The sequence below is a fragment of the Chironomus tepperi genome, unplaced genomic scaffold, assembly GCF_022539635.2.
Source record: "Chironomus tepperi strain 1889 unplaced genomic scaffold, CSIRO-AGI_Ctep_v1 contig_34, whole genome shotgun sequence".
NCBI classification, from domain to species: domain Eukaryota; kingdom Metazoa; phylum Arthropoda; class Insecta; order Diptera; family Chironomidae; genus Chironomus; species Chironomus tepperi.
The window spans coordinates 634,458-648,049 of NW_027226156.1; the positions used below are offsets into that span (position 1 = coordinate 634,458).

At 32.9% G+C, this 13,592-nt stretch overlaps 3 protein-coding genes across 3 annotated transcripts; 2 read left to right on the forward strand and 1 right to left on the reverse strand.

The window, feature by feature from the left end:
* The first annotated feature begins 447 nt into the window (after positions 1-447).
* On the forward strand, positions 448-7,134 carry LOC139097197 (uncharacterized). The gene is made up of 2 exons (XM_070648990.1): positions 448-1,042; positions 3,993-7,134. Exon 2 carries the CDS (start codon positions 4,191-4,193, stop codon positions 6,783-6,785), a length of 2,595 nt encoding a protein of 864 aa, XP_070505091.1. The 5' UTR covers positions 448-1,042; positions 3,993-4,190; the 3' UTR covers positions 6,786-7,134.
* On the reverse strand, positions 1,373-3,641 carry LOC139097481 (aquaporin-like). The gene is made up of 3 exons (XM_070649355.1): positions 3,341-3,641; positions 3,156-3,286; positions 1,373-3,095 (listed from the first exon to the last, which is right to left on the reverse strand). The coding sequence occupies exons 1-3, from the start codon at positions 3,525-3,527 to the stop codon at positions 2,640-2,642; spliced, it is 774 nt and encodes a 257-aa protein (XP_070505456.1). The 5' UTR covers positions 3,528-3,641; the 3' UTR covers positions 1,373-2,639.
* A 1,491-nt stretch (positions 7,135-8,625) lies between the features above and the next one.
* LOC139097581 (acyl-coenzyme A thioesterase 13-like) lies at positions 8,626-9,412 on the forward strand. Its single transcript, XM_070649470.1, has 3 exons — positions 8,626-8,763; positions 8,943-9,051; positions 9,117-9,412. Exons 1-3 carry the CDS (start codon positions 8,677-8,679, stop codon positions 9,356-9,358), a joined length of 438 nt encoding a protein of 145 aa, XP_070505571.1. The 5' UTR covers positions 8,626-8,676; the 3' UTR covers positions 9,359-9,412.
* The last annotated feature ends 4,180 nt before the right edge of the window (positions 9,413-13,592 follow it).

The window sequence follows — 13,592 nt, forward strand, 5'->3', positions numbered from 1 at the left end:
GCCTAATATCATTCCATGTCATTTCAAATCACCAACACAACCACTAATAAAACCCCAAAAATACAGTTCAATGCACACCATCCGCAAATTCATCGCTAAAATACATCGACATAAAGCCACTCAAGGTCAGTGCAGAGCGAATCCAACAAAAAAAAATATGAGAGAACGAAAAAAACGAGCAAAAAATGACCTTAGCAGCAGAATGCCTTTGTGTACGGCACGAATGTATAAAAAAACATTAAAGTCATAAAGACACACATGTGCTGCACATACACAGAACTTGCACAAAAAAAACCGATCGCAAATTTTTTTTTTGTCTTCTTTTTAGCTCCAAAATATTGTTTTTTTGGTCTACAGTCTGACGATGACGACGAATGTATTTGAGTGTGGCTGTATGTACAAAATAAAAAAAAAATACATCGGAAGACCTTGCAGTTGTACAAAAAAATTAACGCGAGTCGCACTCATTTAGTTGGTCGATGCGATAACGTTGGAATAAAGTGACAATATTTTTGGAATTATTGGAAATATTTAAAATTTTGAAAATTAAATTCACTCAATTCCATCCAAAATAGAAACAAAAGTCACGAAAAAAATTCAATTCATTTCCTCTTAATCTGCACAAAGAACAGGAACAGCAACAACAATAGAACCTCATTCAAAATCACCTCTATGTGTGCTTTTGTGACTGTATTGTAAGTGATAAGACGCATTAGACACAGACATTGCACACATCACACATTAAAGACTGTCTAATAAGTTGCACAACTGAAAAAAAATATTAAAAATTTTGTGGAATGAAAATAAAATAAAAAAACGAGTAAATTGGATAAGAGGTGAATGAAATTTGTTTATAATGTGCTGCGGATGATACGTTGAAGGTTTAGTTGTGGATATTGTAACTGAAAGAAATTGAAAGTTGATAGAAATTTGGAAATATTTTTGAATTAAGAATTGATAAAATTATAAAAATAAATTAAGAAAATTGTGAGCATAAAATCCTAGACAACTGAGCTGAATTTGAATTTTAATGAACTAATTGGTAAGTATATGATGTAAACTATTCGATCCAAAATCCAAGTCGACTTCAAGTTCTGTAATTGGCTCTAGAATCTTGCTAGTAAGAATCTGACCTTATCTAGGCCAACAATAGAACCACCTCAAATTTACATCCATTAAAAATTCAAAAATTCAGCAACAATCCCAAATTATCTAATTATTCTACCTCTAATCCACACATTATTATCCAAAACAGCTTCACAGAAGGTCGAATAAGTAACAACAAAAACATTATTAAGTTCCGTATGCATTAATATTAGTCATGTTTTATTATTCAGTAATAAAACAACACAAGTTTTATTTGTATTCCAAATTTTATTCATTTTTGACTCGAAACTTTATTGCATAAGACATTTCATTTCATACCCAAATGATCGCATCGTGTCTCAATAAAAAAAACTGACATTCCATTTTAATATTCGGGTAGAATGGATGAATTCAATGCAAACTAGATAATATAGAATGAGTTTTTTTTAAATGTATAAAAAGAGATTCTACAGAATTTTTTAAAATTTATTAAATTGCCAGTTTGGAATGTCAGAATGCAAATAAAGTGACTGGATTGAAGATTCTAGTTTGATATTCTGATGAGATTAGTTATTGATTAGTAAATTGAGAAGATAAGAAAATGTATGGATTAATGTGAATGCATGACTGTTGATATGCGGAGATTGTTGAAGATTTTCTTGATTTTTGGGTTAATGACTTGTCAGATGACTCACACTCGTCGGTCATTGGAAGAGAACTTTCGCGGATTAGTGTGGAGTTTAGGAGGGTCATACTATTCTATTTGACGGGTGGATGGGTTATCTGTGGTGGTCTAGGAGGAACTTAAGGAGTCCTAAACCCGAAATGGGTGACAGGCGTTGTAGGGTTTGGCCACCTTAATCTAAGAAATTCGTCTAATCTCTTCGACCTCAATACCATACCCACGCATCACCTCATCCCCCCAAAATTTAAACTTCCTCATCATTCAAAACAGGCACACAAAAAAAAGTATCAAAAAAATATTCACAATCTTTCATAAACTCAACGAAAAAAAAAAAAATTTCTTCAATATTCAATGCGATATTCTAATTATAGAGATCGTCAAGGCAAAACGAATATATAAAAAAAAAATATTTTTTTCTGCAAAGTACGACTACACAAAATAAAATACACATTGTTGCACACACCAATCCCCACCCGGACTTGAATGTATTCATCCCGATGCCATCAGTTGCACGTTTTCTTCTTGTTGTCGTAAACACATTTGCACATTTTTTATTTCTCATTTCCTTCGTGCTTCTCTCATGCACGCATCTCATCTCATGATGACGAATATTTTGGTGCGAACATGTGCGAATTGGGAACAATGAACGCGCTTTTTTTTTTGTTGTTATTGGGATGTCGCATAATGTGTAGACACAACAAATATTGCCTTTTTTGTGTTGTTTATCTTTTTTGACGCGTTTTATGCCGGCATGTGATCATCGTTGTGTGTTATGATGTTTGATTGTAGATGGGAAATTGAGAGAAGTGCTGAGAGAATTTTTGAGTGATTCTCAATGAGAATTTTTCAAAGCATAGACTCCCCTTTTTTAATTCCCAATACTCTCTTTAGGATTTTTATTCCAAAATATAAATTTATATAAATATGCCGAAAAAAATCCCGAACTTAATGGTGCAATCCAGTAAATCCAATGTCCATTCCACTGTCCATTCCAAATGGCAGGTCCAAATGTTCTTGCTGGATTCATTGAAGCACCTGTTAGGTGACCACCTGTAATGCCAAGTCCAGCAACTGTGAGACCCATTCTAAGTGGTATTGAGTCACTATTGTGATGATTTAGAGGATCCCAGTGGCTGCAACTTATGAGAATCAGTGCTGATGTGAGGAAAAATTCGATTAGAAAGGCTTGAACTGATGAGATTGTGTCTAAGGGTTGAGTGATGCAATGATCGGAAGGGATGTATTTCAGTGGGATTATGAGCTTTAGGAGTCCATATCCAATAGTTGCACCTGCTAGTTGAGTTAAGATGTAAATGATTCCTAGCTGAAATTTGGATTGTTTAGTGATTTTTTATATGCTTGTTGGATAAGAGCCTAAAGTTACCTTCAGATCAATAATTCTACAAATTGTAGCTGCAATTGTCACTGATGGATTGAATACAGCATATGTAAAGTGTCCGAAAATTTGTGTGAGGAACATGACTACTAGTCCAAAGTTTAAGGGTGCTGTGATGCCTGTAAAATGTGACTTATTATTGATTTCATAAGCATAGATTGAGTAATACTCACTAGACAGATTTTCCCAATCAATACATCCAATGCAACCAAAGAACACAAGCATTGCTGTTCCTATAAATTCCCCAATTACCATAATCAACTTATTATGAAACACTGATTTTGGATTCTTTTGTAATCCATTGATGTTGAACTCTATTTCGTTCATTTCAAAGGATTCTGGATTTTTTGAATTTTTCATTTTAAGAATATGGTTCAGTTCAGATCTAGTTTGTCAAATTTTTTGGATATAAACGAACTATAGTTTTATACAGTTTAAGATTCCGACCTTAAAAGATCGAAAGGAATACGTTAACTAATTGGAAACAGAGCATTGTGTTTTTAATATGATAAGAAATATTTATTTGCAAATCTGTCACGATAAAAGAATCTGGAATTTACATTTTCAAGAGCTTCATATATTTTTCAAAATAAAAATTATGACGCAAAGTAGTGAAGAGCTTCCAATTTAAATTAAAGCGTATTTTTTTTGAAGTATTTAATTATTCACCGGAACTATTATTAGAATAGTGTCACTTGACCTTCAAGCGAAGACTGATTATGATCCTTAATTTGAGGTTTAAACAACAAATTTGCATTTATTTGACCATCGAGTCCTCCTTTATTAAGAAAAGTTAACATGTCTTTCTGTTCTATTTATTTTCAGATTTATACGCAAATAATTCATCTGTCACACTTACTTGAGTTTACATAACTGCAATAATTCATCAACATAATACAACTAGTGACTTGACTGGCTAACCAATCTATACCTAGAAGTCCTTCATATTAAGTTCTATACAATTAAGCTACATCACCCAAAGAACATGTAAATCACCTCAAAAATCACCTCAATAAACCAATAATGACATCATTAAAGTCAATAAACCGAAACTTCATCTACACCATCACTTACTCTCAATCGGAATCAGTATCATGTCTCATCGGATCAACCTACAAAGCAGTTACAATCTCAGGGCCTGACAACCTCAGTCATCCATCAATACGCGAAGCCATCGATCTCATTTCAAGTGAAAAATTCTCACAAAATTTCCTCAAAGCAGGTCGAGCATTTGTGATAAATGTGCAATGTCGTGGATCAATGCTTCCATTGGATCCACAGCAATTGGCAGTGCTGGTTAATAGCTATAAGGACAGACCAATGATATTTTACTTTGAGAGTCAGGAGAGTGGGTTTTGCGTCTACTACAAGGACAATTCAGCCATCAAATGTGCCACAAATATTTCAACAATTTCAATTGATGAATTTTACAATTCCGAATTTTCTTTTGAGCTGCTTTTGAGGGCAATGAGGTCAAAATTTGGTGGAAATTTTAGCGAAACATTTGCAGATCTTCAATTGAATGTGATGCCACTTGTGGATGAATGGAGACTCATTGACTTGGCTGTACTAGGCAATAATCAGCTATGCATTCGTTTCCTTCAATTATTTGAAAATTCACTCGAAAGTGTTGACAACTTCAGCATCAGACTCTTGCAAAATGCAGCCAGAATGTGCAATTTTGAATCAATGTTGGCCATTTTTGATGTCAATTTTGAGCAGAAAGATTTTGGACTGAAAATAAATCGTGACTTGTTGAATGTCAAAGATTCCAGTGCATTTAATCTCTTAATGATCTCCGTCGAGTGTGGAAATGTCAGTGCGACGATCTTCTGGTTAAATTTAAACTTTTTTGACGTCAATTATGAAACAAATGGAATTAAAGCTGCAGATTTAGCATGCAAACTCAAAAATTCAGAGATTCTTCTCATGCTGCTCCAAAATGACTCAAAATATCCAAAAAATTATCACAAAATTGACAAGTCTGTGGAGCTTCAAATGTTCAGCAACAAAATTAATGAAATCCATGAAGCTATCAAGCTCAGTGACATCAAAAATGCCAAGGAAGTCCTTTATAATCTCAAACTTCGATATTATTTCAATGAATCCAATAAGTCAGCCGCATATGCAGCATTAGAGAATCGAGAATTTGAGATTTACAAGCTACTGATGATGAATAATTCGACAATAGGCAGTCATGAGGATCTAGTGACTCTTAATCTAGACGAAGAAGCCAAAGTGATCATCAAATTCATTCACGACAGATACAAAAGTGCTTTATACGAAAAATGCGTTCTGGATGTTGAAAAACGAATCAAATGTCTGAACATCCTTGAAATCCACAGACAAAAATATCAGTTTGAGGTTCGAAACTCCTTGAATCTTTTATTTGACGTCGAATCATTCCGACCAATTTTGAGGATTATTGCAGTTTCCGATGTAGATTTTATTCTTGATTTTGAAAGGGATTCTGTGAATTATTTGGATCCATCGGAAGGTCCCGGAACACGTGGATATTTCTCAAACTCCTCAATCTTTATTGCCTGCAAAAATTTACTGACTGATGATCAGAAAAATTTATTTTTAGCGACTTTAATCCACGAAATGACGCACTTTGTAGTGAATTTTTTGTATGGAAATTGCTGCCGGCCGTTCCACAGCAGTGATGCAAAAAGAGCTAAGGACTTCCATGAAGTCTATGAAGCATGTAAGAGGAATTCAAAAAATGAGAAAATCATCGACGCTGTTTATGGATATGAAGAGAAATTGAGATATTCAGAGTTGATTGTTAGGCCGAATCACTTGATTGCTCATTATTTGGACAATGAAGAGATGAGGAAGGAATGCGAGACAAACTTCCCTGAATTATTTAAATTTTATAGAGAACGAATCCATCCGGACATGCTGAGTGCACTTGGGTGGCTTGACGGACATGAAGAAATCGACAATTCACCAAAAAGGAAGAGAAAAGTGTCAAAAATTCATAAAGACTGCAATTTTGATGTTGAAGCTCAAAATTTGCTGGAAAGACCAAAAAAGTTGGAAAAATTTTCAAAATGTCAATTTTTGAGGAAAAATTTAAAATTTTTTGGAACATCTTTTGCAGCATTTGTTGTGATTATTTTGATTTTATGCACTTTGATCTGGAAATTTTCACATTCTGAAGGCAATAACCTGCCAAAGGCACTAAAGCTCATCACTCCACAGTGTAGCAACATCACAAATCCTTTAACTGACTTAATTACTTCCAAAAATCTCACAGAAATTGAAAATTACATAGAAAATATTAAAAATTCAGCACAAAGTCCAAGTGATGAATTTAATAAAATATTCAGCGTCAACAGCACGTGCAATCCAATCACAATATCCATCGAAACTCACCCAGATGATCTTAATTTTGCTAAAGACATGATTGATGTAGTTGAAGATGCATTTGAGGACTGTAAGAGTAGCTTTAAGCAGGTTTTAGTCCAAAGTTATAAATATTTGAAGGAAAATTGTGATGAAATTAAAGAAATTTTCAATTTTGTGAATTCTAAATTGAATAAATTGTTGGACTTTAAGGAACATAGGAGCTTCATTGCTGGAAGATTTGAAGAAATTGGCGGAAAATGTTAGATTTTTAGTGTTAAGCAAAATTAATGTGATCATAAAACGGGTAATCTACTAATAAAATTAAGTTAAAGTAATAAAAAATCAAAATTGTAATTTAAATGAACATAAAAGTTCCTATTATGTTGTGCTTGATTTGATATAAGAAGACTAATAAGACAAAGGTATAGCTGCGCAATGTAGAGATTCAAATAGATGAAGTGTTACTTATGGTAGCCATGTGCTTGTCTATATTGTAAGATCAAACAACATCACATCAATTTGAATGAAAATGACTAAAAAAATTCAGGAATTAAAATTTATGAGCATCCAAAATTTATTGTTAAATTGTAATTTGTAATCAATAAGTTAATAAATATGATCAATAATAAAATGAACTTTAAATTTGAATTTTGTGGTTTGTTGACTTTTTGAGTTACAGAGAATTGTAGCAATTGTATTTATTCATGAAAGTTGTCTACCCTACAGCTTACTCTAACAGACAAAGAGTCCGCTTTTAGATACTGTAGCGTCATTTCTGTACCATACTGTCTGTTAGGATTTGTTAGGGGACTATTGAACTCCCTCAAACCCCAAATACACCTATCGACCAAATTCAGCATCAAGCGCCATCTAAGTTCCTCAATCACAATTGATCTTTACAACCATTCATGTAAGTAATTAATGTGCATCATAATTAAGATTTCAGATTATGAAGTTGACAAATAAGTTTTCCAGTAATTACCAAAACTAGATCAAAATTCATTCACAAATCTAAATCTAGCAATATAATAAAATAATTGCAGAATCATGTGGCATCGCGTCAACTTGCTGATCAAATTGATAACAATTTTAAATTGACAAATTGCATGATCAGCTCAGAATTTGCTAGTTATGATCTAAAACTAAAGATATTGTGAGTTTTTCAGTATAAAAGCACCGAAAATTTCAACAGAAATCATCATTCAGCTTCAAGCAGTTTAACTAAAAGTATCAAAACAAAATCTAAACGAAATTTAAAAATGTTGACTAAAATTTTCCTTTTGTGCTTCATTGCATTGGCAATCATCAACTTTGCTGTCGCTCAAGGTGAGAAAGTTAATCAAATTTTAATAATACCTGGTATATCATAGTCATATACTCAATTATGACTGGGATATCCACCACAACACACTCAAGAGACCAGTTCCTGATGACAGAAGTTGTATGCGATATTATATCCAATTTTATACACATATTAGACTTTCCAGGTGCAGGAGGTAACGGAGGAGGAAATGCAGGTGCTGGAGGTGGATTCGGAGGTGGATTCTCATTTGGAGGTGGAGGTAATGCATGGCTTTATGCAATTAGTTAATAATAATTGATTCCTGTTTATTTACAGCTGGTGGCAAAGCTGGTGGTGGTGGTAATGCTGGTGGACAATAAACATCTAAATATCTGACAATTGTTATCAAATCTTTCAAGGTTTCACCTGGAAAATGTACTATGATGATTCAAATCAGCCACAATTTAATTTTGAACAATTTTCAAATTGAAGAACTTTTTTTCCAAAATTTAATTAGAATTTTCAACTAATTGGCGATTTAACTTGTTTTTAAAGCACTTTCTGAATTATTTTGACAATTAATAAAAGCACTCAGCATCCAAAAATAATTGATTTTTACTCCTAATTCAAGCTTAAAATTTTCAGAATATTTTCCCAAAAATTCTAAATTTTGAACCAAGTAAGCATTGAAAATAAAAAGTTTTCAAACTCACATGTTTATCAAGTTTCCGCCAATTTTCAGTTCCAAACTTTTCTCTCTTGAATCTCAAATTCTCAGCAAATGTTGCTGTTTCTCTCACATTTCTCCTTATTTCATTCATCAGTCTACGATCAGAGTTCATTCACGAAACAGTCGAAAAAAAATTGTCAATTATGTCGAGAGGAAAAGGAATGGAATTGCTGAAAAATGTTGGAATGTTCTTGAGGAATTCTGACGGCTTTGATCAAATATTAAAGAGGGTAAGTCATGATTTATTAGAATATTTATCGAGGTTTACGTAAATCTGGAGTTGAATTGTGAACTTCATTCGATGTAAATATTGTGGAACTGTTGCTATCTCTTTCTTGGACAATATTTGAATAATTTTGGACCGTTATGGAACTTTACGATGATAAAGAATGGAATTTTATATTTCTAGGTAACATTTGTTGATGGAGGTGATGGCAAAGCAACAGCTGAACTTAAGCTCGGTAAGGAGCATCTCAACAAAATGGGTGGAATGCATGGCGGATTCAGCTCAACATTAGGTATGTCTAGATCAGGAGTTCTCAATCCAGCTTTAACAATTGAATATTTCATATCCTTTTTTCAGTCGATTCCATCACAACATTCGCTCTTATGACCCACGACATGGAGGATATCAAAACTGGAGTTTCTGTTGATCTTCACATCACTTTCCTTAAAGGAGCCAAAGAGAATGATGAGATTGTTGTTCAAGCTAATACTCTCAGATGTGGACGAACCCTTGCATTCCTCGAATGTGAAATTAGGAACAAAAAGGACAACAGTTTGCTTGTTAAAGGTGCTCATACTAAGTTTATTGGACAGGGTTAGGCCAACATTAATGTATTAGTGAAAATTGATTAAATAAATTTATTGAAATTTTAATAGAGTTTTTTATGTATCGGAACTAAATAGCTCCAAATCCGACAATCACAAAAATATTTGACAAAATGATTGAAACGATCTGTAAATGTCAAAATAGGAAGCTTAATATCCCACATGGATTTAAATTATCAGAATTATATTACAATGTCCAACTTACACTAGCAAACGCAAACAGGTTCAATGCAAATGATCCAAAGACAAGAAATTCAATAGGCTGGATGTAAATCTGATCACTAAATGACCTCATCAAGGATACAATCTGTGGATTACTAATTCTGCACGATATTTTTGATAATTTTTGAGTTATTGATTTAATCTGTAAGTTAAAAAGTGTCAGGCTTAGTCTTGGCAGGCTTATGTTCATACTTACCAGAAGTTTTGTCTCCTCGCAGCAAGTGCAGTGGAAGTAAATACTGAAAATCTCCAAAAACAGTCCAACAATCGTGACTGGAATTGTATGAAAGACTCAATATTGTATATGCAAGATGATATTAAGGGTTGACAGGATCTAGGAAGAGACTTCCTAGTATTGACTCAAAGACATACTTACAAACTAGCACATTAGAGTCTAATGCACCTTGAATAATCGAGTACCATCTATACAGTCTTCTTACACACGTGACAATCTCCAATAAGATGCATAAAGTCGTCGTTATCCACGCTGCAGACATAAAATTCTTCATCATATTCAACAGTAAGGCATAGCAAGTTCTAATTGCATTGATTCTTTTTGAACATTCAAAATTAGTTTTGGAAAATTCTAGGAAATTTTCATTTAGAATTTTCAAAATGGCTTCCAAATGGACATTGATGAAGTTGATGTAGAATCGGAACCGAATAGTCTCAAAAGTAAGAATAAATGTTCTTAGAATACGAATTAATGTCAGCAATGTTATGTATGGTTTTGAGTAGTTCCGATAAAAATATGTTCCTTCTAAAACTGTCGAAATTATTGCGCCAAAAATTGCATCGCGAATAAAATTTTGCTTTAAAATTTGAAAATTGATTTTGTGAAGAAAATTTTTAGATAAAATTTGTTGGATTTTGATTGAATTTTTGAATATTTTTTTCAATTTTTTAGTTCTTAAAAATCCTTCAAATAAATAAATAACAGATAAAGTTACACGTCCACCAGCAATCAGAAATTTCATAACATAATGAAGAATATTTTGAGCACTTGAGATATCCGGAGATAAGCTAAGAACAGCTAAGTTGCAGTAATAAGACAATGCGGTTATTGTAATGAGTTTGACTAAAAATTCAAAATTCTTCAAAATTGAAATTCTCGAAAATTTTAAAATTTTGACATTTCTGTAAATTTCTTCAATTAAAAAATTTTGATAAGCAAATAAATTAAAGAATTTTAGAGGAAAATTTAAAATTTTGAGGTTTTCCATGACTGAGTTGATTGATTACTGGATCCTTAGTAATGATTTGTGACAGCAATAAAGTAATTGAAAGAAATTATAGCTCACAAATTTAATGAAATGAAATTGTTTTTAATTTAAAAGTTCTCGTAAATTGCAATTTAATCAATTAAAACAAATCAGGCAATTTGACTAATACTGGAAAAAATAAGGTGACGCTTCAAATATCAAGTAGTGCTTTAAAGTAACGCTTTACAATTGAGACAACGCTTTACATATTTGAGGCGACGTCTAATACGAATTTATAATTGCATCAATGCTCCAAAAATTAGGCAACGCTTTAAATCCATGCTTCAAGAATGAGGTGGTGCTTCGAAGCAACGCTTCAATGCGAGGTAACGCTTCAAAGCAATGCTTCAATTTTGGTGTAATGCTTTAAAGCATCTAAATCATTTTCAATTTATTTCTACACATGCACTTACTATTGCATGACGACTTATCTGTGATTTGAAAAATATGATTTGTACATTAAATATTCAGCACACTTATTCCGGAAGTGCTTGCTTCTCATTTCCATTTAGTAATAGTTTTATAATTCAAAGTGTAAATCTAATCAATATTTTAATGAAGCTTAACAAAAAGATTTTAAAAATTCTCAAAAACTTTTGTGAAAATACAAATCTTCATGGCTTTGCTTACATTTCACAGTCATCTAGGTCGAAATATGAGCAGTAAGTTTCTATAAATTGTCCATAATAATATGAATTAAAATCAATTTTTCAGAATATTTTGGATCATGTCCATCACAACATCTCTCATACTAACAGGCACATTCATCCAAAAGTTGATTATCGAGAACCAAAAGACACCAATTGTAATTTATACAGATGAGAGTATCATTCCTGTAACTGACATCAACTTCCCATCGGTGACATTCTGTCCTAATATTGTGTTAAGGAAGACTGAATTTGGAAAAGTACGCAGAGCATTAGTGCTGAATTATTTGGAATACAAGGATAAAATTGACAGGGGAGCCCTTAAGTTCAAGAATTTGAAGAAAAGTTTGTAAGTTGAAAAATTAAGGCTGATTAAGCTCTAGAAATAATATATTCATGATTTTTTCCAGACAAAAACACTTCCAGATTCTGAATCTGCTCATCCATGAACCATTCAAAGTTGATCTTAACCTATCAATTCCGCTGACTAATTTTATGTCTCAATTAGAAGAGACTCTGCTTGAATACACTGGAGAGAGATTCCCAAAATATGGATGTGGCATATTAGGACATTGGCTGGAAAATACTTTTATTTCTTTTTGGAAAGTTCTTGGTCCAAATGGATATTGCTTTACTTTTAACTATCCAAACTCATCGGAGATTTATCAAATGGATAGGTGAGCAAGTTTAAGACTTATAAACTAAATGTCTCGACTATTTGAATTTCAGAATCTCAAGTGACTTTAACTACACAACTTACTTGATTGCTGCGAATGGTGGCAATCCTAAAGGCAATAAAATTTCATATATTGCACCCTTAAAAGGTCATGAAAGTGGACAAGGTCTTAATATGGACATATCAGATTATTGCAACAATGGAGCATATGAAAAGTATACAATTCCTTGGTCACCATTCGGAGGTCACAAGTTGATAGTACATGATCCATATGAAGTCATTTCGAGTAATTCTTATCAACTTCGGACGAAGCAAAATCATCGAATGGAAGTGCTTATTACACCTGTTATTTATGGATATGATGATTCATTTAAGGATTATGGAATTGAGACGTGAGCTTACTTTTGTAACTCTTAAATCACATAACTTCCAAAAGTCTTTTTTAGTCGACAATGTTACTTACCAGATGAGAATCCATTAGAATTCTTCAAAGTCTACAACAAAGTCAACTGCGAACATGAATGTCTGGCAAGAATGACACGTGATGTCTGCAATTGTACTCAATTCTTCATGGTTAGAAGTCAAGATACTCGAGTTTGTGGTCTAGAAGACGAAAAATGTTTTTATGCTGTTGAAAAAGGATTTGATGATGCAAAAGACAATTGCAGGTGCTTTGATTCATGTGAAAGAATGAAGTATGATGTGCAGGTTTTGACTAAAGTTGATGATACTATGTGAGTTGATGCTTATTTAGATTTATTGTGATTAATTTCTATTTTTTTAGCACATCATCTCCTGTGGAAGTGAGATTCAAAGTCGAGTACACAAACATTCTTAGGAAACGTCAGCAATATACAATATTTGAGCTCATGTCACTAATTGGTGGATTTTTGGGACTTTTTGCTGGTCTTTCAGTCTTGTCGACTGTTGAGCTTTTGTACTTTTTCATAATTCATCCAATAGCTGTTTATAGACATGGAAGAAATACGAAAGTCTATCCATATGATGGGAAACCCTCATTTAGGAGTCAAGTGAATGAAAGACTGAGGAAATGTGGGATGATGTTCAGGATGCTAAGGAAAATTTGGGTATTTCTAACGGAATATTCAGAAAATACAACAATTCATGGATTCAGTCACATTATGGACTGTAAAAAGTCAATTTTTAATAGGTAACCTTTTCACCACTGATGAAGTTGCTTGCAATTGCTATGTCATGTCTCAAATTATTGTTTTTAGATTCTTATGGCTAATATCCGTTACATCAAGCTTAATCCTGTCATATTACATAACCAATGAAGTTTATCAAAAACTCAAATCAAATGAGATTCTCGTCACAATGGAAGGATCTAGCACTAGTGTAGACCAAATTCCATTCCCAGCTGTAACATTGACCCGGAATTTGTTTAAGGAATACGAATA